Genomic DNA, 27,084 nt, shown 5'->3' on the forward strand with positions numbered 1-27,084 from the left:
CTCCATCCAGTCTAACAGCAGAAATAGAGATGTGGTTATGAACATAACACAATTCTGCTTTAATTAATGCCTCCTCCCAAGGAGGCTTCACCGGCTAGAGATCATTCAGAAAAAGTCTGCTCCCTTGACAAAGCTGAAATGTCTGTTCTGTTTCTCCAACAAAACATGTTTGTATACAGTTCGTTCGAGAGGAGCAGGAATTGTCAATGTGTGTTAATGTAGAGCTAGATGACTAATGCCTTTTGAATGCATCACACTGGGACCTTTCTCATCTTAGCTTGAGGCTGTAAGTCACTACTGTCACAGCACAGCTCTCATTGGCACCTGGCCCCACTCCAACCTTGCACCGACAGACAGACGAGGCCATGGTAGATTGATTGAGATGTAAAAGGGAGAGCGCTGCCCCTGATAGACGGTCACGGCTGGGTTTGGAGAGCTGGGGGTTTTATTGATTGAACAGTTGTGCTCGGGTTACTTTCCGATGGGACAAGCCAAGGTCAGATTCATGAACAGCTTTATGGCAGAGTTTGTCACGGCACTGACTGTCAAAGTACGAACTCTGTTCAGATTCTACCATTGGCCCTTTGCTATACTATAGCTGACGACGATGTCAGTTGTTTACTGTTGACAACGGATGTGCACACTATACCACTGCAGTTCTAAATAGTAGGATGTTAAATCTGCAAGCCTATTGTTATGAATGTCTAATCAGAATAGAAAGGTGATAAGCACAACATACACTGAACACATCCACTCAGAGAGTAGCTCCTCTCACCATCAGATAACAGCTGATGAGCTGCTTGTTTCCTGTCAATCAGTGTTTTGAAACCGGAGACTGTGCGACAGCTACTGATTCAGCCCAGGGTTTGTCACATAGCGCTTACTGTATGTTACCCCCTCAATTCCTATCTCCCTCCCTTCCTGTCTCTCCATTCCCATCCCTCCGCTCGTCTCCCGTTCCATGTGCCGTCACTGGATCACCACCAGGCTTCTTTAGGTCCCAGTTTGCTCCCTTCTCATCTTTGGAGCAACGCAAAACATGTACTGTATATTTACAGTATAACTTCATCTCAATATGCTGTATCTGTGTTCACACTTTCCCAGCAACTTTAATATTTTTTGTTGTTGCTGCGGAGTCATTTAAACACTAGCGCTAGCAACAAGCTCCTCACATCCACTGCAGTACACAGCTAACATGACATAGGGAAATGCGTAGTTCATTAATGGAAATGGACATTTCATGTACATTGGCTAGGACACCGAAGATGGTATAACTTTGGTCAAAACTGCTTTCAATTGTGGCAGCCCGGGCTGTCCCATGCCTCTATCAGCCATTTCTGTCATTGATGGAAAAAGGACATTTGGATATGTGGCTAAACTAAAACACAACGTCAACCTGCATTTGAAACATGAAATAAATACATCAATATATTACATGTGAGCTAATACCAAACATCTTTATACTTTAGCAATCAAAACTATTTTACAAATTACAGGTGGTCAACTCATTACAAGCCATATGGACTTACACTGAGTATAAAATAAATAAAACAACTTTCCACGATGTAGACTGACCAGGTGAAAGCTAAGCTTTTTGATGTCGCTTGCAAAACAATGTCCAACAGATTGGTTAGTGAAATGCACACTTGGCCCTCCGATTGGACCAGCAAATAGGCCTACTGGTCTTTAGGTATGTCAAAATTGCTTGAAATTGATAATTTACTTATGAAGCTTGCATTTAGACATCTTTGTTAAAATAAATGATTACTGTGGCGCAGACTCACCATCGGCACGTTTCTCCACTTGCACTCTCCCGCCAGTGGAGAGCTCTGTTCTTTTGTTGACATGTTTGTCCCTTTCAAATGTTTATATGCAAATGTGGTAAATGCTAGTGTTCGATTATTCGATCTCTGTACCGTATTGCAACACTTAGACATTTCTGTTTGATACGATACATTTTCATTTCCCATTTCTTACCCTCTGATTGGGCGCGATGTTTATTGTGCACATAAACGTTAGCAACACTCAAGAGGTAGAAATTCTGTTTATCTAATTCAATGTCTGGTTTCCTTTGTTCGTATTTCGCGGTTATGTTGGAGTTCCGTGTGTCTTTGACATGTCTGTCATTCTGGTTGTGCGTAATCAGAGCGCACCCACCTTGGTGCACATAGAAATATGGTAGCTTTGGTATCAACATGTTGAATTAGAGAGCATTATTGTTCCATGTAAAGATTATATTTCATCACCATTCATACGTCTGATTTTAAGACATGTAACAACGGATGTGGAAATTGCCTTTTACATTGAAGAAAGTTTTTATTGGTTATAATTACCAATTGGGTAGCCTAATTGTATGGTCCTCAGAGGGGCCAAGTGCTTATTATGTACCTTTTTGAGCTCCTGTTACAGATTTTGATTTTGTTTCTCAAGGGGAAGCTGTGCAGTCTTGTCCTCTACCTGTATCTGTTCAGATAGGTTCCTTTTGGGCTCTCCAAGTTGGTTTATGAATTATCAACTGATTTAAAACTGTTGCCAAATCGGTAAGGGAATTACTGCAATTGAATTGGCTGCAATGGGAAACCATAGTAGGCTGGGCGGTATCATATTAATTTGAATGTATGTTTTTGCACGATATTCCAATTGCCATATCGTTTGTCCGCTTATTCTCATGTCTTTTTGGTCTCGTCGTCTTCGCTCCTTCTGTGCTGTGTGCAACTTCACATTTTATACCGGAGATCTGTATCTCCCAGAGATGCACATGTCTCCACCCCAACAATGGGAGTTGTTGTCCCGAAGGCGGGAATGCAGGAGACAAGCTTAGGTTCAAAATGAGACCATAGAAACGCATTGGTCTTATTTTGGGCAGATTTTAGCCCTTCGCCTCTTCCTCTGGTTTACAAACACCAAGCCACTCTCCCTGCCACTCACAACAACAACAATCGATCATAAGGAAACCGAAACACATTGAGACATTTTACCGTAATATCAAATGTTATTGGTCACATACACATGGTTAGCAGATGTTAATGCGAGTGTAGCGAAATGCTTGTGCTTCTAGTTCCGACAGTACAAGTAATCTAACAATTCCACAACAGTTATCTAATACACACAAATCTAAGGAGATGGAATATGTACGCTACCGTCCAAAAGTTTGGGGTCACTTAGAAATGTCCTTGTTTCTGAAAGAAAAGCAACATTTTTTTTGTCCATTTTTAAAATAACATCAAATTGATCAGAAATACAGACTTCCGGCGCCGACCGAGATGGCCGCCTCGCTTCGCGTTCCTTGGAAAATATGCAGTATTTTGTTTTTTTGTGTTTTTTCTTACATTGGTACCCCAGGTGATCTTAGGTTTCATTACATACAGTCGGTAGGAACTACTGAATATACGATTAACGTCAACTAACCATCGTTCCTACCAGGAATATGACTTTCCCGAAACGGATCCAGTGTTTTGCCTTCCACCCAATACAATGGATCTGATCCCAGCCGGCGACCCTACGCGACGCCGTAAAAGGGGCAAACGTAGCGGTCTCCTGGTCAGGCTTCGGAGACGGGCACATCGCGCTCCGCTCCCTAGCATACTACTCGCCAATGTCCAGTCTCTTGACAATAAGGTTGATGAAATCCGAGCACGGGTAACATTCCAGAGAGACATCAGGGATTGCAACGTGCTCTGCTTCACGGAAACATGGCTAACTCAAGAGACGCTAACGGAGTCGGTGCAGCCAGCTGGTTTCTTCACGCATCGCGCCGACAGAAACAAACATCTTTCTGGTAAGAAGAGGGGCGGGGGGGTATGCCTTATGATTAACGAGACGTGGTGTGATCATCATAACAACACACAGGAACTCAAGTCATTCTGTTCACCTGATCTAGAACTCCTCACAATCAAATGTCGACCGCATTATCTACCAAGGGAATTCTCTTCGATCATAATCACAGCCGTATATATTCCCCCCCAAGCAGACACATCGATGGCCCTGAACGAACTCTATCTGACTCTTTGTAAACTGGAAACCACACACCCTGAGGCTGCATTCATCGTAGCTGGGGATTTTAACAAGGCTAATCTAAAAACAAAACTCCCTAAATTCTATCAGCATATCGATTGTGCTACCAGGGCTGGTAAAACCCTGGATCATTGTTATACTAACTTCCGCGACGCATATAAGGCCCTCCCCCGCCCTCCTTTCGGAAAAGCTGACCACGACTCCATTTTGTTGATTCCAGCCTACAAACAGAAACTAAAACAACAAGCTCCCGCGCTCAGGTCTGTTCAACGCTGGTCCGACCAATCTGATTCCACGCTTCAAGACTGCTTCGATCACGCGGATTGGAATATGTTCCGCATTGCGTCCAACAACAACATTGAAGAATATGCTGATTCGGTGAGCGAGTTCATTAGGAAGTGCATTGACGATGTCGTACCCACAGCAACGATTAAAACATTCCCAAACCAGAAACCGTGGATTGACGGCAGCATTCGCGTGAAACTGAAAGCGCGAACCACTGCTTTTAACCAGGGCAAGGTGACCGGAAACATGACCGAATACACACAGTGTAGCTATTCTCTCCGCAAGGCTATCAAACAGGCTAAGTCCCAGTACAGAGACAAAATAGAGTCTCAATTCAACAGCTCAGACACAAGAGGTATGTGGCAGGGTCTACAGTCTATCACGAATTACAAAAAGAAAACCAGCCCCGTCGCGGACCAGGATGTCTTGCTCCCAGACAGGCTAAATAACTTTTTTTGCCCGCTTTGAGGACAATACAGTGCCACTGACACGGCCCGCTACCAAAACCTGCGGGCTCTCCTTCACTGCAGCCGAGGTGAGTAAAACATTTAAACGTGTTAACCCTCGCAAGGCTGCAGGCCCAGACGGCATTCCCAGCCGCGTCCTCAGAGCATGCGCAGACCAGCTGGCTGGTGTGTTTACGGACATATTCAATCAATCCTTATCCCAGTCTGCTGTTCCCACATGCTTCAAGAGGGCCACCATTGTTCCTGTTCCCAAGAAAGCTAAGGTAATTGAGCTAAACGACTACCGCCCCGTAGCACTCACTTCCGTCATCATGAAGTGCTTTGAGAGACTAGTCAAGGACCATATCACCTCCACCCTACCGGACACCCTAGACCCACTCCAATTTGCTTACCGACCCAATAGGTCCACAGACGACGCAATCGCAACCACACTGCACACTGCCCTAACCCATCTGGACAAGAGGAATACCTATGTGAGAATGCTGTTCATCGACTACAGCTCAGCATTTAACACCATAGTACCCTCCAAACTCGTCATCAAGCTCGAGACCCTGGGTCTCGACCCCGCCCTGTGCAACTGGGTCCTGGACTTCCTGACGGGCCGCCCCCAGGTGGTGAGGGTAGGTAACAACATCTCCACCCCACTGATCCTCAACACTGGGGCCCCACAAGGGTGCGTTCTGAGCCCTCTCCTGTACTCCCTGTTCACCCACGACTGCGTGGCCATGCACGCCTCCAACTCAATCATCAAGTTTGCGGATGACACTACAGTGGTAGGCTTGATTACCAACAACGACGAGACGGCCTACAGGGAGGAGGTGAGGGCCCTCGGAGTGTGGTGTCAGGAAAATAACCTCACACTCAACGTCAACAAAACAAAGGAGATGATTGTGGACTTCAGGAAACAGCAGAGGGAGCACCCCCCTATCCACATCGACGGGTCAGTAGTGGAGAAGGTGGAAAGTTTTAAGTTCCTCGGTGTACACATCACGGACAAACTGAATTGGTCCACCCACACAGACAGCGTTGTGAAGAAGGCGCAGCAGCGCCTCTTCAACCTCAGGAGGCTGAAGAAATTCGGCTTGTCACCAAAAGCACTCACAAACTTCTACAGATGCACAATCGAGAGCATCCTGTCGGGCTGTATCACCGCCTGGTACGGCAACTGCTCCGCCCACAACCGTAAGGCTCTCCAGAGGGTAGTGAGGTCTGCAGAACGCATCACCGGGGGCAAACTACCTGCCCTCCAGGACACCTACACCACCCGATGTCACAGGAAGGCCATAAAGCTCATCAAGGACAACAACCACCCAAGCCACTGCCTGTTCACCCCGCTATCATCCAGAAGGCGAGGTCAGTACAGGTGCATCAAAGCAGGGACCGAGAGACTGAAAAACAGCCTCTATCTCAAGGCCATCAGACTGTTAAACAGCCACCACTAACATTTAGCGGCCGCTGCCAACATACTGACTCAACTCCAGCCACTTTAAAAATGGGAATTGATGGAAATTATGTAAAAATGTACCACTAGCCACTTTAAACAATGCCACTTAATATAATGTTTACATACCCTACATTACCCATCTCATATGTATATACTGTACTCTATATCATCTACTGCATCTTGCCATCTTTATGTAATACATGTACCACTAGCCACTTTAAACTAAGCCACTTTATGTTTACATACCCTACAGTACCCATCTCATGTATATACCGTACTCTATACCATCTACTGCATCTTGCCTATGCTGTTCTGTACCATCACTCATTCATATATCTTTATGTACATATTCTTTATCCCTTTACACTTGCGTGTATAAGGTAGTAGTTGTGGAATTGTTAGGTTAGATTACTTGTTATTACTGCATTGTCGGAACTAGAAGCACAAGCATTTCGCTACACTCGCATTAACATCTGCTAACCATGTGTATGTGACTAATAAAATTTGATTTGATTTTTGAAATACAGTGTAGACATGGTTAATGTAAATGACTACTGTAGTTGGAAACGGCAGATTTTGAATTGTGCTGATTAAATAAGCAATAAAATTGGCCTCCTTTAGGCTAGTTGAGTATGTGGAGCATCAGCATATGTGGGTTCGATTACAGGTGTGAATCGCCCATACATTTGAAAAAATGTATATGATTTTTTAGGCCATATCGCCCAGCCCTTGTCACAACCCACAGTTGGGTCCCCTGCTGGTGTCCTTCCTTTCACTGGCATACTGTTATGTTCAGCTCATCATTTTTATTTGTCTTTCTGTTGTCTGATGGTTATAGCAAGGCTGAACCATTTTTGGACAACCTCTCGCTCTCTCTGCCGCTCTCTCTCTCCAGTTAATGTTGCCTCTCCCGGCTCGTTATGACGCCTACCATGACACCTACCCTCTTTCCATTTACTGTAACAAGCATCCTCACCCACTGAACACTGACTTTTACGTTCAAATCTGAACCAATCATAGACATCTGTTTCACAAGTTTGGACAGCACCGTTTTGAACAGTAAAGAAAAGTAACGCACAGTAGAGAACACTAGAGTCCATATAATGTACTGTACTCAGACCCATAGACCTTTTACAAATTTTGTTAGGTTATAGCCTTATTCTAAAATTGCTTAAATTGTATTTTCCCCCTCATTACTCTACACACAATACCACAATGATAAAGCAAAAATATTTTTTTGGACTGAATATCCGAAACATATAATATACTTGCAGTGAAGCCGCTCAAAAACTACATCGTACCAGTCATCCAACAGACTCCCATTCAGAGCGACACACAGAAGCATCCAGGTTCAATGCCCGGCTCAAGGGCACGTTGACAGATCTCCCACCAGGCCAAAAAACGTGTACCCGAACTCTCCAAGATCCCCCCCCCCCCCCAGTTCTCCAATAACTGTCCCTCAACCATTCGAGATCCCTCCCACAGTCTCCCCGAAAGAAGAAAAATAATAGTAATAAAAAATACAATTAATTCCATTCCCCACCCCCAAGAACCCCCCCCAATGCACAAACCAAGAGAATGAACTAAAGACAAAACAGCAAACAACAATGCAAAAAAATAAACAAACAAAATTAAACAAAAACAAGGGACACAAAGTACAACTAAAATCATAACAGTAATGCCAACTGAATATGTTTGCATCTGGCACTATTACATGTATGCGTTTATTTGAATGAGAGAGTGTGTGTATATGCATGTGTACAAACACCTGCACGGCATCAGCCTCAGGCAAACCGGTATTAGTTGTAAAAACACTGACATTTTTCCTAATTTATTAAAATTAAGAAACATATCACATTTACATAAGTATTCAGACCCTTTACTCAGTACTTCGTAATTGCTGCCAAAGGTGCTTAAACAGTCAGTCTCGAGTCTTTGGTATGACGCTACAAGCTTGGCACACCTGTATTTGGGGATTTTTGTCCCTTTTTTTTTTTTTTTCTCAGCAGATCCTCTCATGCTCTCAGGTTGGATGGGGAGCGTTGCTGCACAGCTGTTTTTAGGTGTCTCCAGAGACGTTAGATCGGCTTCAAGTCCGGACTCTAGCTGGGCCACTCAAGGTCATTCATAGACCTGGCTGTGTGCTTAGGGTCATTGTCCTGTTGGAAAGTGAACCTTCGTCCCAGTCTGAGGTCCTGAGCGCTCTGGAGCAGGTTTTCATCAAGGATCTCTCTGTACTATGCCCTGTTAATCTTTGCCTCGATCCTGACTAGTCTCCCAGTCCCTGCTGCTGAAAAACACCCCCACAGCATAATGCTGCCCCCACCATGCTTCACGGTAGGGATGGTGCCAGGTTTCCTCCAGGCTTGGCATTCAGGCCAAAGAGTCAAATCTTGGTTTCTTCAGACCAGAGAATTTTGTTTCTCATTTGTCTGAGGGTCTTTAGGTGCCTTTTGGCAAACTCTAAGTGGGCTGTCATGTGCCTTTTTTACTGAGGAGTGTCTTCTGTCTGGACATTCTGCCATAAAGGACTGATGGGTGGAGTGCTGCAGAGATGGGAGAACCTTCCAGAAGGACAACCATCTCCACAGAGCTCTGTCAGTGACTATCGGGTTCTTTGTCATCTCCTTGACCAACGCCTTTCTCACAGACACCCATACAGTGTGACTCACAGACAGGCAGGCTCACAGACCGATAGGCAAGCGTGCGCTCTGATGGGAGCGGGCGGGCACAGGCAGATGGGCGTGCAGGCGGGCGCATGCGCAGGTAGAAAGGCACGCAGGCGAGGGGGGGCACAATACCCCATAATCGGAATGGCCGATTTTGAAAAAATATATATTTTTTTAATTAGGGCCGATTTCAAGTTTTCATAACAATCGGAAATCAGTATTTTTTTGGACACCAATTTAAATTTATTCACTTTTTTTTTTTTTTTTTTTATTTAACTAGGCAAGTCAGTTAAGAACACATTCTTATTTTCAATGACGGCCTAGGAACGGTGGGTTAACTGTCTTGTTCAGGGGCAGAACGACAGATTTTTACCTTGTCAGCTCGGGGATTCAATCTTGCAACCTTACGGTTAACTAGTCCAACGCTATAACCACCTGCCTTACATTGCACTTCACGAGGAGACTGCCTGTTACGCGAATGCAGTAAGAAGCCAAGGTAAGTTGCTAGCTAGCATTAAACTTATCTTATAAAAAACAATCAATCATAATCACTAGTTAACTATACATGGTTGATGATATTACTAGTTTATCTAGCGTGTCCTGCGTTGCATATAATCGATGCGGTGCGCATTCGCGAAAAAGGACTGTCGTTGCTCCAACATGTAACTAACCATAAACATCAATGCCTTTCTTAAAATCAATACACAGAAGTATATATTTTTTAAACCTGCATATTTAGCTAAAAGAAATCCAGGTTAGCAGGCAATATTAACCAGGTGAAATTGTCACATCCTAGAATCTCATTGTCTAGATAAAATACATTTGGAGTTGAACTGCACTCAGTGTTTTTTAAAAGTCTGATAAAATATCGATCTGCCTTCTGCACTCATAAAACCTCAGGCTGGTTTTGAGAAGCTCATTATTGTGTTTCCTAGACTTGATAGCATAACAGGTTTTCATGTTACTGTAATCCTACTTCTATCTTGAGCTCCTGATTTGTAGCAGCAGCCACAGCAATAATGTCTCACTCTTGGTCCTTTTGGCTGCCATTACACATGCAGCCCAATTCTGGTCTCTTGCCCAATTATTGGCAAAAGAGCTCATTTTGATTTGTCAAATACCAATTCATGGAATATATCAGAATCGGGCTGCCTGTGTAAACGCAGCCTTTGAGACTGACTCAACAAAACATTTCCATGGCATTTTCATTTATTGTGTAGCCCAACACACCAATCGATCTGTGAGGAAATGACTATCGTGGACAAGTAAAGATCTTTTTCTACCCTGAGACCAAGGGAAGTGCCTCGGAAAAGCCGTTTTCCATTTCCCCCCTCTTTCTTCCCAACCTCTTTATCACCACTCAAAGCCAATCGATGTCCTGGCTGGCTCTGCCGCCTGCCTGCCGTTTTGTGAGTGTTAGAAGAAAATAACTGTGTTTTGTCGTCAAGGGAAAAGAGTAGGAGAGGAAGTCTGACTTCAGCATCGCCTCGCTCTCCATTGTGACATGACCGGGAGGAAGGAGGTGTGGGGGGGGGGGGGGGGGGGGGGGGGGGGGGGGATCTGTTAGTGCGAGTCCAAACCCCTCTCTGTGTGTTTGACTGTTCTGTTTTATCAACGCAATATACTGTATAGCGAAGTCAATTCTGACTGCTATGGTAAGAGCGAGGTTGTTTAGCTTAAGAAGAAACCGGATCCTCTTTATTTTGTTTTTAGATTGAACTTCTCCAGGGATACTCTTTTAATCACCTGTGGCAGTTGGATCTTGCACAACTCCGTACTGTTGCACCATATATTCTGCTAAGGGCAAAACATTTAGTCAATTACACGTCAACCCCAGCTACCTGAAGTTTTTAAACACGGCTACTATTGGTTATTAGCCTTAATGACAGTGTGATTTCACTAGAAAGTGGCGAGGCTCAAGTAATGGTCTTCAAATGCCCTGATTCTCTTCTCGTCATGACATTTGAAGATTGTCTGCTCTTGTGAAACTACACAGCAATTATCTCATCTGGTGTTTTATCCTCTGGTCCATCCTGTGCATTGTGGGAAATAATGTGCAGACTGATAATACTATGGCTGGTAACACATGGATGTTTCCTTTTTTTAAAGGGCTCTTAGCAATGGTTCCGCTAGATGCATTGTTGGACGATAACAGTGGTTGGCCTTTTCAACAGGCGAAACCCACTGGGAAAGTGTGTTTGCAATAGATTATTGGGTTAGTCCGCTTAGGAACAAAGTAGCAGTAATGACTATGGATGCTCCAGGTTGCTATTTGTCTCACACACAGCAACTATCTTGGCACTGAAACTGTGTTTTGTCTTGTTTCTTTTCAGAATGGACAAAGCGTCACGGAGGATGGGGTCACACCTGCTGGGCACAAGGTAAGAGGGATCTTCTGATCACATCTTGTACTCGCACACACTCTCGCACATGCCCACCAATTAAACTATGCAGTGCTGAAAAGATGAAGTGCGAACTAACGCCTCTCACAAATAATAACCAATCTGCCGATTCAACGAAACCAGTAAAGAAGAGACAACTCTTGAAGACCACTTTGTTTTAGTATTTTGGTCATTTTATTTGTCTACTTTCCCCACTGGGAGAATGTTTTGCGTGAACATGCGTGCACGTTGTATGTGGCATTGGAAATCCTAAAAGAAGATCAATTGACAATGTGCTGAAGACTAAGTCAGAATGAGGCTGGGTGGGTTGACAATATTTTGTTGAGGTCTATATAATAGGGGCTCTCAGGGAAATGGAACATTGCACATTCCATATTCTTTACATGTCAGCCCACTGCTTGATGAATAAACCCTTTTCTACTTTCCTGCACATTGAGTAATCACATTTCAGTGAGAAAATAAACTCTGAAGCACACCATTCTTCTCCAGTCCTGTACTAGAGGAAAATGTAGAGCTCTGGTTTCTTTGAGTCGTTCCCCCATTTCTTTTTTCATGCAGAGAACCAAGCATTTCTCTTTCATCTCAGAAGAATATGATGGCACTCGTGATTGAGCTGAACTTCTCAATGTGTTTTTGTGACGTTCAACAGAACTCCTGTGGATTGACGGACGGCAATCTATTGTTCAAATTCTACTGTTTATCGACAGGAAAACGTGCAGATAATTACGTCCTATTACGTACGAAACATGCTGCATGAAATAGTGGATTTAATTGATTGCAAGGAATCTTAATATTGACATTATGAAATTAATTTAGCGTTCTTCTAACAGCATGGATTTCATGGCTGACTATGACAGCCTGCCAAGATGTCATGCACCAGTGGTTTTCAGTCAGTGCCAGTTGTATTGTGAAATTCAGTGCCGTGTGTGCAGTATGCTAATAAGGATGCAGACACCTCACAAGTTCTCAACTGGCAGCTTCATTAAATAGTACCCGCAAAACACCAGTCTCATCGTCAACAGTGAAGAGACGACTCCGGGATGCTGGGCTTCCAGGCAGAGTTGCAAATAAAAAGCCATATCTGACTGGCCAATCAAAATACCAGTTTAAGATTGTCAAAAGCCCACAGACACTGGACAGAGGAACTCTGCCTAGAAGGCCAGCATCCCGGAGTTGCCTCTTCACTGTTGACGTTGAGACTGGTGTTTTGCAGGCACTATTTAATGAAGTTTCCAGTTGAGAACTTGTGAGGCGTCTGTTTCTCAAACTAGACACACTAATGTACTTGTCCTCTTGCTCAGTTGTGCACCAGGGCCTCCCACTCCTCTTTCTATTCTGGTTAGAGACAGTTTGCGCTGTTCTGTGAAGGGAGTAGTACACAGCGTTGTACGAGATCTTCAGTTTCTTGGCAATATCTCGCATGGAATAGTCTTCATTTCTCAGAACAAGAGTAGACTGATGAATTTCAGAAGAAAGTGCTTTATTTCTGGCCATTTTGAGCCTGTAATCGAACCCACAAATGCTGATGCTCCAGATACTCAACTTGTCTAAAGGCCAGTTTTATTGCTTCTTTCATCAAGACAACAGTTTTCATCTGTGCTAACATGATTGCAAAAGGGTTTTCTAATGATCAGTTAGCCTTTTAAAATGATAATCTTGGATTAGCTAACACAACGTGCCATTGGAACACAGGAGTGATGGTTGCTGATAATGGGCCTCTGTACACCTATGTAGATATTCCATAAAAAATCTGCCATTTCCAGCTACAATAGTCATTTACAACATTAACAATGTCTACACTGTATTTCTGATCAATTTGATGTTATTTTAATGTACAAAAAATGTGCTTTTATTTTTTTCCAAAGTGACCCCAAACGTTTGAACGGTAGTGTAGATTGGGCAGTCAATAGAATTGAGCGATTTTTTTTTTTTTTTTTTTTTTTTTTTTTTTTTTTAATGGAGTATCAATTGACATACAGGTAGAATAGTATTGATGGATATGGCTATTTCCATGCAAAAGGACCCATAAGCGCCAATGTGAAATTCATAGGTAGGTGTATGTCAAATTTGGTGTCAAATGGAAGCTTATTGTATGTTTCCAGAAATCAAGGCATATATAGAATAAGCAAAGGCTTTCCTTTCTGATCGAACAGATGGAAATGGGTCTTAAAAGGTGTTAGAAATACATAAACACACTAATGTTGAAGTAAAGACCCCTGCCAACTAACATCAACACTTATATTTGGAGAAATGATTTGCCTTGTGTAAGTTCAAGAAACATTTCCCTGTGTCGTGAAATTCCGTTATTGGAAACCCAATGACCCCTTTTTCCACATTTTGTTGCGTCACAGCTTTGTTCTAAAATGCATTAAATAAATGTTCCTCATCAATTACCCCGTAATGACAAAGCACAACTACAGGTTTTTAGAAATGTTTGCAAATGTATTAAAAATAAAAAACTTTATTTACATATGAGAGCTCAGATGCATCCTGTTTCCATTGATCATCCTTGATGCTTCTGCAACGTGATTGAAAGCCACCTGTGGTAAATTCAATCGATTTGACATGTTTGGAAAGGCACACACCTGTCTGTATATAAGTTCCCACAGTTGACAGTGCATGTCGGCGCAAAAACCAAGCCATAAGGTCGAAGGAATTCTCCGTAGAGCTCCGAGACAAGATTGTGTCGATGCACAGAACTGGGGAAAGCTACCAAAAAATGTCTGCAGCATTGACGGTCCCCAAGAATACAGTGGTTTCCATCATTCTTAAATGGAAGACGTTTGGAACCACCAAGACTCTTCCTAGAGCTGTCTGCCTGGCCAAACTGAGCAATTGGGGGAGAAGGGCCTTGGTCAGGGAGTTGACCAAGACCCGATGGTCACTCTGACAGAGATCCTCTGTGGCGATGGGAATACCTTCCAGAAGGACAACCATCTCTGCAGCACTGCACCAATCAGGCATTTATGGTAGAGTGGTCATAGGGAAGCCAGTCCTCAGTAAAAGGCAAGACAGCCCGCTTGGCGTTTGCCAAAAGGTACCTAAAGACTCTCAGACCATGATAAACAAGATTCTCTGGTCTGATGAAACCGAGATGTGACGCTTGGCCTTCAGGCCAAAGAGTTCAATCTGGAGGAAGTCTGGCACCATCCCTACGGTGAAGCATGGTGCTGGCAGCATCATGCTGTGGGGATGTTTTTTAGGGACTGGGAGACTAGTCAGGATCGAAGGAAAGATGAACGGAGCACAGTACAGAGATCCTTGATGAAAACCTGCTCCAGAGGACTCAGACTTGGGGTGAAGGTTCACCTTCCAACAGGACAGTGACCCTACGCACACAGCCAAGACGATGCAGGAGTGGTTTCGGGACAAGTCTCTGAATCTCCTTGAGTGGTCCAGCCAGTGCCCTGACTTGAACCCGATTTAACATCTCTGGAGAGACCTGAAAATAACTGCAGCAACGCTCTCCATCCAACCTGATAGTTTGAGAGGATCTGCGGAGAAGAAAGGGTGAAACTCTCCAAATACAGGTGTGCCAAGCTTGTAGCGTCATACCCAAGAAGACTTGATGCTGTAATTGCTGCGAATCGTGCTTCAACAAAGTACAGAGTAAAGGGTCTGACTACTTATGTAAATGTAATATAAAAAATAAATAAATGTCATTGTGGTTTTGTGTGTAGATTGATGAGGAGAAAAAAAACAATTTAATAAAGTTTAGGATAAGGCTGTAAAGTAACAAAATGTGGCAATGGTCAAGGGGTCTGAATACTTTCCGAATGCGCAGTATAGTATGTGGACTCGCCTTCAGCTATTTTGGCCACACCTGTTGTTGTCAGTAGAATGGCCTTACTGAAGAGTTCAGTGAGTTTCAATGTGGCACCGTCATAGGATGCCACCTTTCCAACAAGTCAGTTCTACAAATTTCTGCCCTGCTAGAGCTGCCCTGGTCAACTATAAGTGCTGTTATTGTGATGTGGATATGTCTAGGAGCAGCAACGGCTCACCAGCGAAGTGGTAAGCCACACAAACTCTCAGAATGGGACAGCATAGTGCTCAAGCTCGCACCACAAAAAAATTAAATATCCTCAGTTGCAACACTCACTACCGAGTTCCAAACTGCCTCTGGAAGCCACATCAGCACAATAACTGTTTGTCGGGAGCTTCATGAAATGGGTTTCCGTGGCCGAGCAGCCGCACACAAGCTTAAGATCACCATGCACAATGCCGTGCGTCGGCTGGAGTGGTTTAACCTGTCTAGGATGAGGGTGCCGCTAGCGGCACTCCCCCCCCCCACCCCCACTGAAAAACCAGTGCCGCGAAATTCAAAAAAAATATTTGTTTAAAATATTTAACTTTCACACATTAAAGTCCAATACAGCTAATGAAAGACACAGATCTTGTGAATCCAGCCAACATGTCCGATTTTTAAAATGTTTTACAGGGAAGACACAATATGTAAAGATGTACATCTATTACCTAAAAACACATTAGCATAATCCACCATCTTTTATTTGTCCACCAACACCAGTAGCTATCACCAATTCGGCTAAACTAAGATATTTATAGCCCCTAACCAAGAAAAAAACTCATCAGATGAGTCTGATAACATATTTATGGTATGGGATAGGTTTTGTTAGAAAAAAGTGCATATTTCAGGTAGATGGCATAGGTTACAATTGCACCCACCGTCACAAATGGACTAGAATAACTACATAGAGCAACGTGTTTACCTACTTACTAATCATCAAACATTTCGTAAAAATACACAGCATACACTAATCGAAAGACACAGATCCTGTGAATACAGACAATATTTCAGATTTTCTAAGTGTCTTACAGCGAAAACACAATAAATCGTTATATTAGCATAGCACATAGCACATAGCAGCCCAGCATTGATTCTAGCCAAAGTGAGCGATAACGTCAACATCGCCAAAATATATTAATTTTTTCACTAACCTTCTCAGAATTCTTCAGATGACACTCCTGTAACATCATATTACACAATCCATATAGAGTTTGATCGAAAATGTTTATATTTAGCCACCAAAATCATGGTTAGACAATGTGAAATGTAGCCCAGCTGGTGAGAAAATGTCCTTGCGCCACTTAGACAGTGATCTACTCTTATACATAAATACTCATAAACGTGACTAAAAAATATAGGGTGGACAGGGATTGATAGACAATTTAATTCTTAATACAATCGCGGAATTACATTTTTTAAATTATCCTTACTTTTCAATACAGTTTGCGCCAAGCGAAGCTACGTCAAAAAACATGGCGTCCTAAGCCACTAACATTTTTCGACAAACACGATTTATCATAATAAAAATGTCCTACCTTGAGCTGTTCTTCCATCAGTATCTTGGGCAAAGGATCCTTTCTTGGGTCTAATCGTCTTTTGGTGGAAAGCTGTCCTCTTGCCATGTGGAAATGCCAACTGCGTTCGGGATGAACTGGAAGCGTGCCCAGCAATTCACAGCGTTTCAGAAATAAATGTCCCAAAATCGCACTAAACGGATATAAATTGCTATAAAACGCTTTAAATTAACTACCTTATGTTTTTAACTCCCATAACGAGTAGAAACATGACCAGAGTAATATTACTCCCTCCACTAATGCTTGGAACGAGTGCGGGTCGATGTCCTCCAGGCGCATTACGCAGCAAGAAAAGACTTGCTAGCTACAGGGTTTTTTAATTTATAGTGCCTGTGAACGCGCAATCGACCCCATTCAAATCGTCATCACGTAAAGGCATCCAGGGGAAGACGTAAGCAGTGTCCGTATACTCATAGCAATAACAGTGCCCTTTTAACTGACTCCAGATCAGGGGCCAACATTTCTGAAATCTGACTCCATGTCAGGGAAATTGCTGTAGAATGGGTTCTGTTCCACTTAGAGACAAAATTTCAACTCCTATAGAAACTATAGACTGTTTTCTATCCAATAATAATAATAATATGCATATTGTACGATCAAGAATTTTGTGGGAAGCCGTTTCAAAAATTACACGATTAGCATAAATAGTGACAACAGCGCCCCCATCCTCAACAGGTTAAAGCTCGCCGCCATTGGACTCTGGAGCAGTGAAAATGCGTTCTTTGGAGTGATGAATCACGCTTCACTATCTGGCAGTCCGACGGACAAATCTTGGTTTAGCGGATGCTAGGATATTTTTTCAAATAACTTTTTTTAATAAACTCAAGTCGGTTAAGAACAAATTCTAATTTACAATGATGGCCTACCCCGGCCAAACCCGGACGATGCTGGGCCAATTGTGTGCCGCTCTATGGGACTCCCAATCACGGCCGGATGTGATACAGCCTGGAGAATGCTACCTGCCCCGATGCGTAGTGCCAACTGTGAAGTTTGGTGGTTGAGGAATAGCGGTCTGGGGCTGTTTTCCATGGTATGGGCTTGGCGTTACAGCATACAATGACGCTACAGCATACCTTATAGGTGACTGTGTTCTTCCAACTTTGTGGCAACTGTTCGAGGAAGGCCCTTTTCTGTTTCAGCATGACAAAGCCCCCGTGCACAAAGCAAGGTCCACACGGAATTGGTTTGTTGAACGGTGTGGAAGATCTTGACTGGCCTGCACAGAGCCTTGACCTCAACCCCATCGAACACCTTTGGGATGAATTGGAACGCTGACTGCAAGCCAGGCCTAATCAGCCAGCATCAGTGCCCAACCTCCGTAATGCTCTTGTGGCTGACTGGAAGCAGGTCCCTGCAGCAATGTTCCACAACATCTAGTGGAATGCCTTGCCAGAAGAGTGGAGGCTGTTATAGAAGCAAAGGGGGGACCAACACCATATTAATGCCCATGATTTTGGATTGAGATGTTCGACAGGAGGTATCCCCATCCTTTTGGTCATGTAGTGTATCTTGAAGAGGGAGGATAATGTAAGTTCAGAACTAAGAAGTAGGTAGACCTACCAATTTAGTTCGTGTTTTTACTGAGATCTATTTGGTTTGAATTAAGTGATTTTAAAACTCAATTCTGTTTCCATATTTAACAATTTCAGAAAAAACGAACTATTACTGAAGTTGTATGAACTACAATGGGAAATAGTAGTCGCAAACCAGTTGGGTCACCTCCTACAGTCCTCCCTTCCACCTCCATACTGTTATGTTTAGCCCATTACAGTTTTCATACTCTTTTATCTGGTGGTCAAAGCAAGTGTTAAAACATTCTGGACAACCCCTCCCTCCCTTTCTCTCTCTTTCCAGTTAATGTCACCTCTCCCGGCTCTTACTGACATCTACCCATGAGCCCCCTCGCTTTCCATTTACTGTAACCAGCATCCTACCCTCTGTGCGCAGACCGATCCCGGACCTCCGTGGACGTTCAAAAGTAGTGGGAATTTGGTCAGTCTGCACTGGCCTCGATTTTAACCGTCCACAGACATAATTATTTGGTACGGTCCGGACCAGCTTTAATTGCAAGGTCCACAGATGTTGATTTTGACTGGCCTTGATTTGGCCCAAACATAGACGTCTATGATTGGTTCAGATTTGGTCTAGACCGAACCAGATCTGAACCAATCTTTGACGTCTATGTGCAGAGCACAGGTGAGTTAAGTATACTGTACTGAACTCTACTGTAGTGAACTATATTCTATTTTACTTTACTAAGCACTACTGTGCTGTCCAAACCTGCGAAACAGAGACGTCTATGATTGGCCAGGACCGGACTAAATCTGAACCTATCAAATTTGGTCTTGTTTCGGGGCAGAGCTCATTAAAATAATAGCCAGTTTGTAGAATAATACCCAAGTTTGCAAAGGAGGATATTGTCTATTCATACCTTTTTTTGTTTACTAATTTAGGATACGTCACCATGAAGAGTAATATCCATCATTATGCCTTTCTTTTTAGTACAGATCAGGGACCCATGATGAAATTCTGTTACTGCAATTCTGTAAATGGTTGTAAATCAAATTCACTTAGTGTAGTTCAATAACCAAAAAAGAGGGGACTCCATATTAAGGTTGACTCTCTACGGCAGGATGAAAATGACTACATCAACCATGATACTTTGCTAGTTACGGCATCTTTCACTATGATCCTTCGTGATTTTTTTTTTTGTTGGTCCCATTCAGATCCATTCAGAAATATGGCACACTTTAATGTCTGGTCTCAGCACAATTCCGTTACCATGGAATTGCCCATATCAAGACACATGGATGAAAAATCCAATCTTGATGTCAGGGACAGATAATCCTCCAGACTAAAGGCACCATCCTGTAACGGGAGCGTGGGCGAGATCAATGGGAAACCTGTTAGAATGAACCAGTCCGATAATGCATCCCGTTAAGCATACCTGGCTCCCTCTTGCCTGGCCCTCCCCAGGGACAACATAGGGAATAAATAGCTCTAGATCCAGGAATCCCAGGCAGCTATACTTTTTACAATACTGAGCCAAGCTTAGCTCTACTGGGCTGGCCTGGTTACGCACCCACCATAGTTGCTAGAACCATGCCCTCAAAAGACAATATGAAAAGAAATGATCCAAGACAGCCCAGTATTGTTGCGGTTGGCCCTAGTGCGAATTAGGCTCGGGAAAGGAAGACTGGGTAATTATCCCTAGGCCTAGAGTAGTGGTAAGTGAAAGGTCTATAATGACTCGTCTACACTCTTTCACACCATCACACTTAGCCATGCCGTCCCATTTTCATAACTAATTGGCCCTCCGTTGTCTCTACCACGCCTCCCCAGCCTGTTATTGGAACAAAGGGCTCACAGGAAAGCTGGGCTTAAGGTTGATTCCTGTTGGTGGCCTACACTATGGTAAGGAGTCGTTGGTGGCATGTTAACATGGATATAGAGCTCTTTGATAGCTGAAAGTGAAATGCATGGAAACATGCAAAGCTACCATTTTAGGTGTTAGTTTTGTCATTTAACAGACACAATTATCCATGTGAGGACATGACAGAATCAAGAGACTATGTCCAAAACAGATCAAGAGGGAACCGAGCACCGAGCCCTGAGGGACACCAGTAAAGAGACCACATGTTGCAGACGGGGAACCTCTCCACCACCTGGTAGGAGAGTCCTGCCAAGTCGAGCAGTAATCCAAGAGAGTGCAGACCCTGAGATGCCCAGCCATAAGAGGTTGGTGAGGAGGATATGTTTCTCATGGTGTCAAAGGCAGTGGACAGTAGAGATGCATTGTTCTAAAATAACTCCTCTCTAGATCTGTGCTGCCTCGTGCCCATGTTGCCAATTTGTTGGTTGGCTAATGATGGGCATATAACTTAGGGCACAATTAGAGCAAGGGTACTTTACTGACCATATATTGTGACCAGGAAAAACTCCTGGTCTGGACAATGGGTCAGGAAAAACTCCTGGTCTGGACAATGGGTCAGGAAAAATTCCTGGCCTAGTCCTTTCCTCTCTATGCAAATTGCGCCGAAGAAGCTTTGGAAGGATTTAAAATGTCTCTCTCCTGTAACTTAAAGATTTAAGGAGCTTTTATTCTAGTGCAATAGAGGCAATTAAGACATGACATCTGATGGGAGATTGGGAAATGAGCAGTCTATGAGGTCTGGGCTACTCAAGTGAAAAGCCCTATCTGAGCAGCAAATTGTATTACCTAGCAATTTTCTCTGTAGCAGGACTGAAGGGGTGTGAAATAAGCTTGAGTCATGTATTTTTGTGCATGAAGAGACAGCGTTCTGTTATGACAATGGCTTAGAAGTGTTGATTGTGTAATTTGATGTAAAGTTGGCATATCGAGTGATATTTACTACAGATTAAAAAAAAGCTTTAAACAAAAAAATCAATATAATTTCGTGTTTGTAAAAATATATATTTTTTTTACAATGAAGTGTGAATGCAACAATATGTAATGGCAACAATATCATTATTTTGAGAAAATAAATCTTAACACAGCTGCACCGTGTGTTTAGCTGCAGGGTTGGTCTGTTGCTTGGTACAGCTGGCTGGCTTTTTTCATGGTATTCAATAAAAGACGGTGCCAATGACAACCCAGGCTGTGCTGAAATGGGCTCATAATTGAATTATTCAGGATTTTATTTGATTAGTTGTTTAGCAGACACTGTTATCCAGAGCGACTTACAGGAGCAATTGGGGTTAAGTTCCCTGCTCAAGGGCACATCAACATATTTTTAATCTAGTTGGCTCAGGGATTCAAACCAGGGACCTTCCTATAAAACGCGCGCACACACACACACTTGTTTATTACTATACTTTTTGGCGACCAACAATTGATTCCCATTTAAAATCCTATTTTCCCTAAACCCTAACTTTAACTCCTAGTTCTAACCCTAAACATAACCCTAAGCCTAAAATATTATTTTTCATTTTTTTAATACCAGCCAAACGTCCTCACTTGGCTCCGTGGCTTACTATATTTTGAAGACTTCTGGTCTTCACAAGTATAGTAAAACAAAAACGCACACGCCCTCAGAGAGTCGAGAGGAAATACTTCTGTGACAAGGCAGTTTTAAATATGTCACCATGTCTGGCTGGTGCTATAAAGGTGGTCCTAAGGTGCTATAAAGAACTGTCGTCTTGTGGGTTCAAAATGAACCCATCGACTGGAATGTGTTTGGGATTAGGTATTGCTAGATTAAAAGGGCCAGTTTCCCGGACTCAGATTAATCCTAGTCCTGAACGACAAAGCACCAGTGTGCATGCTTTTTAAAATTCAGCAATAAACTTAATCTGTGTCAAGGTGACCCGTGGGGTTTCCCCTAAGATTTGTCTCACTACTAAAGTTTCTATCTCACCCCTAAGGTGTCTGTCTCGGGTTATCTTTACAGTGGATGAACCCGAGAGAACAGGAAATCTTTTTTGTATCGATGCGGTTGTATTAATATTTGATCAGGTCTGTAAGGGGTCAAGAAGATGGGAAAAGTTTCTTTCTCAATTGAATAATGCAATGTAGCTGATATTGTGGCTCAGGAACACGAGCATCCTGTTCTATTGTCGAAGGAAAATGAACAACGGGCTGTACTTTACTTCAAGGCTGTTCAACTCGTATAAGACACAAGTTATAGGCGAATTGCTTACCACCTTGTTGGTAGAATCTAAGGACAAATATACCAAGCAGTTTATTTTTATTTGTTGTTTAACCTTTCTTTAACTAGGAAAGTCAGTTAAGAACAAATTCTTATTTACAATGACGGCCTACACCGGCCATATCCTAACCAGGACGACGCTGGGCCAATTGTGCACCACCCTATGGGGTCTCTTATGACCGAAAATAACTTCTAGACATCAGGACTGCGATTACTCACCACGGACAAGCAGAATCCTCTTTTTCCTTTCATGACTCTGACGAGCCCGACGCGGAGGATACACTGCTTCCTCGGTAACAGGCCCCGATCCCCGTGATCTGCGTTAAGAGGCGGAGAAAGAGGGGGCGAAGGTCGGGCTGCCTTCTGAGAATTCGTAGGAGATCGAACAAACTCCCACTTCCCTCCATTCTGCTAGCAAACGTGCAATCTTTGGACAATAGAATCGACAAGTTACGCGGAAGATTAAACTACCAACGAGACATTATAAACTAACATCTTATGCTTCACAGAGTCGTGGCTGAATGACGACAACATCAACATACAGCTGGCTGGTTATACGATGTACTGGCAGGATAGAAAAACAGCATCTGGTAAGACAAGGGGCGGCGGTGCACGATATCTAAGTAAGTCTCGAGCAATTGCTCGCCTGAGGATCTCATGATAAGCTGTAGACCACACTACCTACCGAGAGTTTTCATCTGTATTCTTTGTAGCTGTTTACATACCACCACAGTCAGAGGCTGGCACTAAGACAGCATTTAATGAGCTTTATTCCTCCATAGGCAAACAAGAAAACACTCACCCAAAGGTGTGTGAGGCTCCTAGTGGCTGGGGACTTTAATGCAAGGAAACTTAAATCCCTTTTACTACATTTCTAGCAGCATGTTAAATGTGCAAGCAGAGGAAAAATAACTCTGGACCAGCTATACTCCACACAGAGACTCACACACAAAGCTCTCCCTATTCCTCCATTTGGCAAATCTGACCATAATTATATCCTCCTGATTCCTTCTTACAAGCAAAAATTCAAGCAGGAAGCATCAATGACTAGATAAATACAAAAGTGTTCAGATGAAGCAGATGCTAAACTACAGGACTGTTTTGCTAGCACAGACTGGAATATGTTCCAGGATTCCTCCGATGGCATTGAGGAGTACACCATCAGTCATTGGCTTCGTCAATAAGTGCATTGATGACGTCATCCCCACAATGACTGTACGTGTATACCCCAACCAGAAGCCATGGATTACAGGCAGCATCCACACTGAGCTAAAGGCTAGAGCTGCCGCTTTCAAGGAGCGGGACTCTAACCTGGAAGCTTATAAGAAATCCTGCTATGCCCTCCGACGAATCAAACAGGCAAAGCGTCAATACAGGGCTAAGATCAAATCGTACTACACCGGCTCTGATGCTCGTCGGATGTGGCAGGGCTTGCAAACCATTTAGACTATGAAGGGAAGCACAGCCGAGAACTGCCCAATGACACAAGCCTACCAGACAAGCTAAACTACTTCTATGCTCGCTTCGAGGCAAATAATACTGAAAAGTGCATGAGAGCACCAGCTCTTCCGGAAGACTGTGTGATCACGCTCTCCGCAGCCAATGTGAGTAAGACCTTTTAAATAGGTCAACATTCACAAGGCCACAGGGCCAGACAGATTACCAGGACGTGTACTGCGAGCATGCCCTGACCAACTGGCAAGTGTCTTCACTGACATTTTCAACCTCTCCCTGTCCGAGGCTGTAGTACCAACATGTTTTAAGCAGACCACCATAGTCCCTGTGCCCAAGAACACAAAGGTAACCTGCCTAAATGACTAATGACACGTAGCACTCATGTCTGTAGCCATGAAGTGCCTTGAAAGGCTGGTCATGGCTCACATCAACACCATCATCCCAGAAACCCTAGACCCACTCCAATTTGCATACCGCCGCAACAGATCCACAGATGATAAAATCTTCATTGCACTTCACACTGCCCTTTCCCACCTGGACAAAAACACCTACAATACCGTTCAAAAGTTTGGGGTCACTAAGAAAATTACTTTATTTTTTGGGGTCCATTTTAAAAGAACATCAAATTGATCAGAAATACAGTGTCGACATTGTTAATGTTGTAAATTACTATTGTAGCTGGAAAGGCTGATTTTATTTATGGGATATCTACAGAGGCCCATTATCAGCAACCGTCTCTCCTGTGTTCCAATGGCACGTTGTGTTAGCTAATCCAAGAAGGCCTATTCTTTAGACCAGTTGAGTATCTGGAGCATCAGCATTTGTGGGTGCGTTTACAGGCTCAAAATGGCTAGGAACAAAGAACTTTCTTCTGAAACTCATCAGTCTATTCTTGTTCTGAGAAATGAAGGCTATTCCATACGAGAAATTGCCAAAAAACCGAAGATCTCGTACAATGCTGTGTACTACTCCCTTCACAGAACAGTGCAAACTGACTCTTACCAGAATAGAAAGAGTGGAAGGCCCTGGTGCACAACTGAGAAAGAGGACAAGTACATTAGGGTGTCTAGTTTGAGAAACAGACGCCTCACAAGTTCTCAACTGGCAGCTTCATTAAATAGTACCTGAAAAACACCAGTCTCAATGTCAACAGTGAAGAGGTGACTCCAGGATGCTGGCCTTCTAGGCAGAGTTGCAAAGAAAAAGACATATCTGACTGGCCAATAAAAATAAAAGATTAAGATGGGCAAAAGAACAGACACTGGACAGAGGAACTCTGCCTAGAAGCCAGCATCCCGGAGTCATCTCTTCACTGTTGACATTGAGACTGTTGTGGACTACAGGAAAAAGAGGACCGAGCACGCCCCCATTCTCATCAACGGTGCTTCAGTGGAGCAGGTTGAGAGTTTCAAGTTCCTTGGTGTCCATATCTCCAACAAACTAACATGGTCCAAGCACACCAAGACAGTCGTGACGAGGGCACGACAAGACCTATTACACCACAGGAGACTGAAAATATTTGGCATGGGTCCTCAGATCTTCAAAATGTTCTACAGCTGCACCATCATCGAGAGCATCTTGACTGGTTGCATCACTGCCTGGTATGGCAACTGCTCAGCCTCCGACCGCAATGCACTACAGAGGGTAGTGTGAACGGCCCAGTACATCACTGGTGCCAAGCTTCCTGCCATCCAGGACCTCTATACCAGGCGGTGTCAGAGGAAGGCCCTAAAATAGTCAAAGACTCCAGCCACCCTAGTCATAGACTGTTCTCTCTGCTATCGCACAGCAAGCGGTACCAGAGCGCCAAGTCTATGTCCAAGAGGCTTCTAAAACAGCTTCTACCCCCAAGCCATAAGACTCATGAACATCTAGTCAAATGGCTACCCAGACTATTTGCAGTGCCCTCACCCCCTCTTTACACCACTGCTACTCTCTGTTGTCATCTATGCATAGTCACTTTAATTAATTCTACCTGCATGTACATACTACCTCAACTAACCGGTGCTCCCGCACATTGACTCTGTATCGGTACCCCCCTGTATATAGTCTCGCTATTGTTATTTCACTGCTACTCTTTAATTACTTTTCTCTTATTCTTATCTGTAATTTTTTTTTTTAACTGCATTGTTGGTTAGGGGCTCGTAAGCAAGCATTTCACTGTAAGGTTGTATTCGGCGCATGTGACGAATAAAATTTGATTTGATACAGCCCGGGATCAAACCAGGGTCTGTAGTGATGCCTCTAGCACAGTGACTTAGACCGCTGCGCCACTCGGGAGCCCTTAGTTGCTTTGTAAGAGGTGGGGGAAAATGCCATCCCCACCAACGTGTTTTGTCTGTGTGTGGGTGCATGTGCGTCTCTGACTTTCAGTCATAGCTTTCAGGCGTAGAGGGGGCTTTGGCGTGGTAATGATTTTTCCATTGGTGACAATTAGATTAGTAAAGTTCCTAATGTTGTGTAATGGGCCTTTTAGTTTCGATTGGCTCTGCTAGCCGGACCCTGGCTGTGTTTTTAAGGCTTGACTGCCTGCTGCAGTTTAGTGAGAGCCGGGCCTTTTTGATATCACTTTCCTCCAGTCAAGTGAGAGCCCTTTGAGGTCACACAGCATTTAGAAATGCATGTGGGCCGGGGCGCAGTGCCATAATTTTTTTTCAGCAGCCTGGCCCATTTTGTGGTAGTTTGTCAGCAGAGTCAACGGGGACCTCTGGAGTGCCTGCCTCTCCACATTGGGATTAGAGTATACAAAACCGAGCAGGTTGTGATCCCACGTTCCACAGAATTTCCACTGAATTGTCTCCATCAGGATTAGCTTCGCGTCTGTGTGTCCTCGCGTCTGTGTGTCTTCCTGGCATGTATGAAAGTCTTTACAATTTGAAGGCTCCGGAAAGCACTCCCCATATGGGTGTTTTTGCATTGAGACATTCTGTTGGTGATTTAAATATTTACAAGTATGATGGGTTGATTGTGTGTGTAGGTGGGGGATTGGAGATTATATGATTTTCTCACTGACCTTTGGGTCTCCTGTGGGGGCCATGTGGTTGGATGTTAACTCTGGAAATAATCCAGGCCTGCATTCATAATGTTAGTCCCCAGTTAGCAGCCCATTGTGTGTCACTAAATCAAATCAAATTTTCCGCATGCGCAGAATAGAAGTGTAGACTTGACTGTGAAAAGCTTACTTAAGAGCCCTTTCCTGACAATGCAGAGTTAAAAAGTAAGAAAAATTTGCTAAATTTAAAAAAGGAAATAGTAACACAATAACGAAGCCATGTACTATATACAAAGAGTACCGGT

General features: G+C 43.5%; 1 protein-coding gene across 1 annotated transcript in view; it reads left to right on the top strand.

The window, feature by feature from the left end:
* LOC129812577 (ribosomal protein S6 kinase 2 alpha) overlaps window positions 1–27,084 on the top strand; it is a 122,823-nt gene that overhangs the window by 3,674 nt on the left and 92,065 nt on the right. The window contains exon 2 of the mRNA XM_055864246.1: window positions 11,213–11,260. Coding sequence (XP_055720221.1) covers window positions 11,213–11,260 — 48 coding nt within the window. The remainder of the gene's footprint in view (window positions 1–11,212; window positions 11,261–27,084) is intronic.

This window comes from Salvelinus fontinalis, chromosome 16 (genome assembly GCF_029448725.1).
Source record: "Salvelinus fontinalis isolate EN_2023a chromosome 16, ASM2944872v1, whole genome shotgun sequence".
Classification (NCBI taxonomy): Eukaryota; Metazoa; Chordata; class Actinopteri; order Salmoniformes; family Salmonidae; genus Salvelinus; species Salvelinus fontinalis.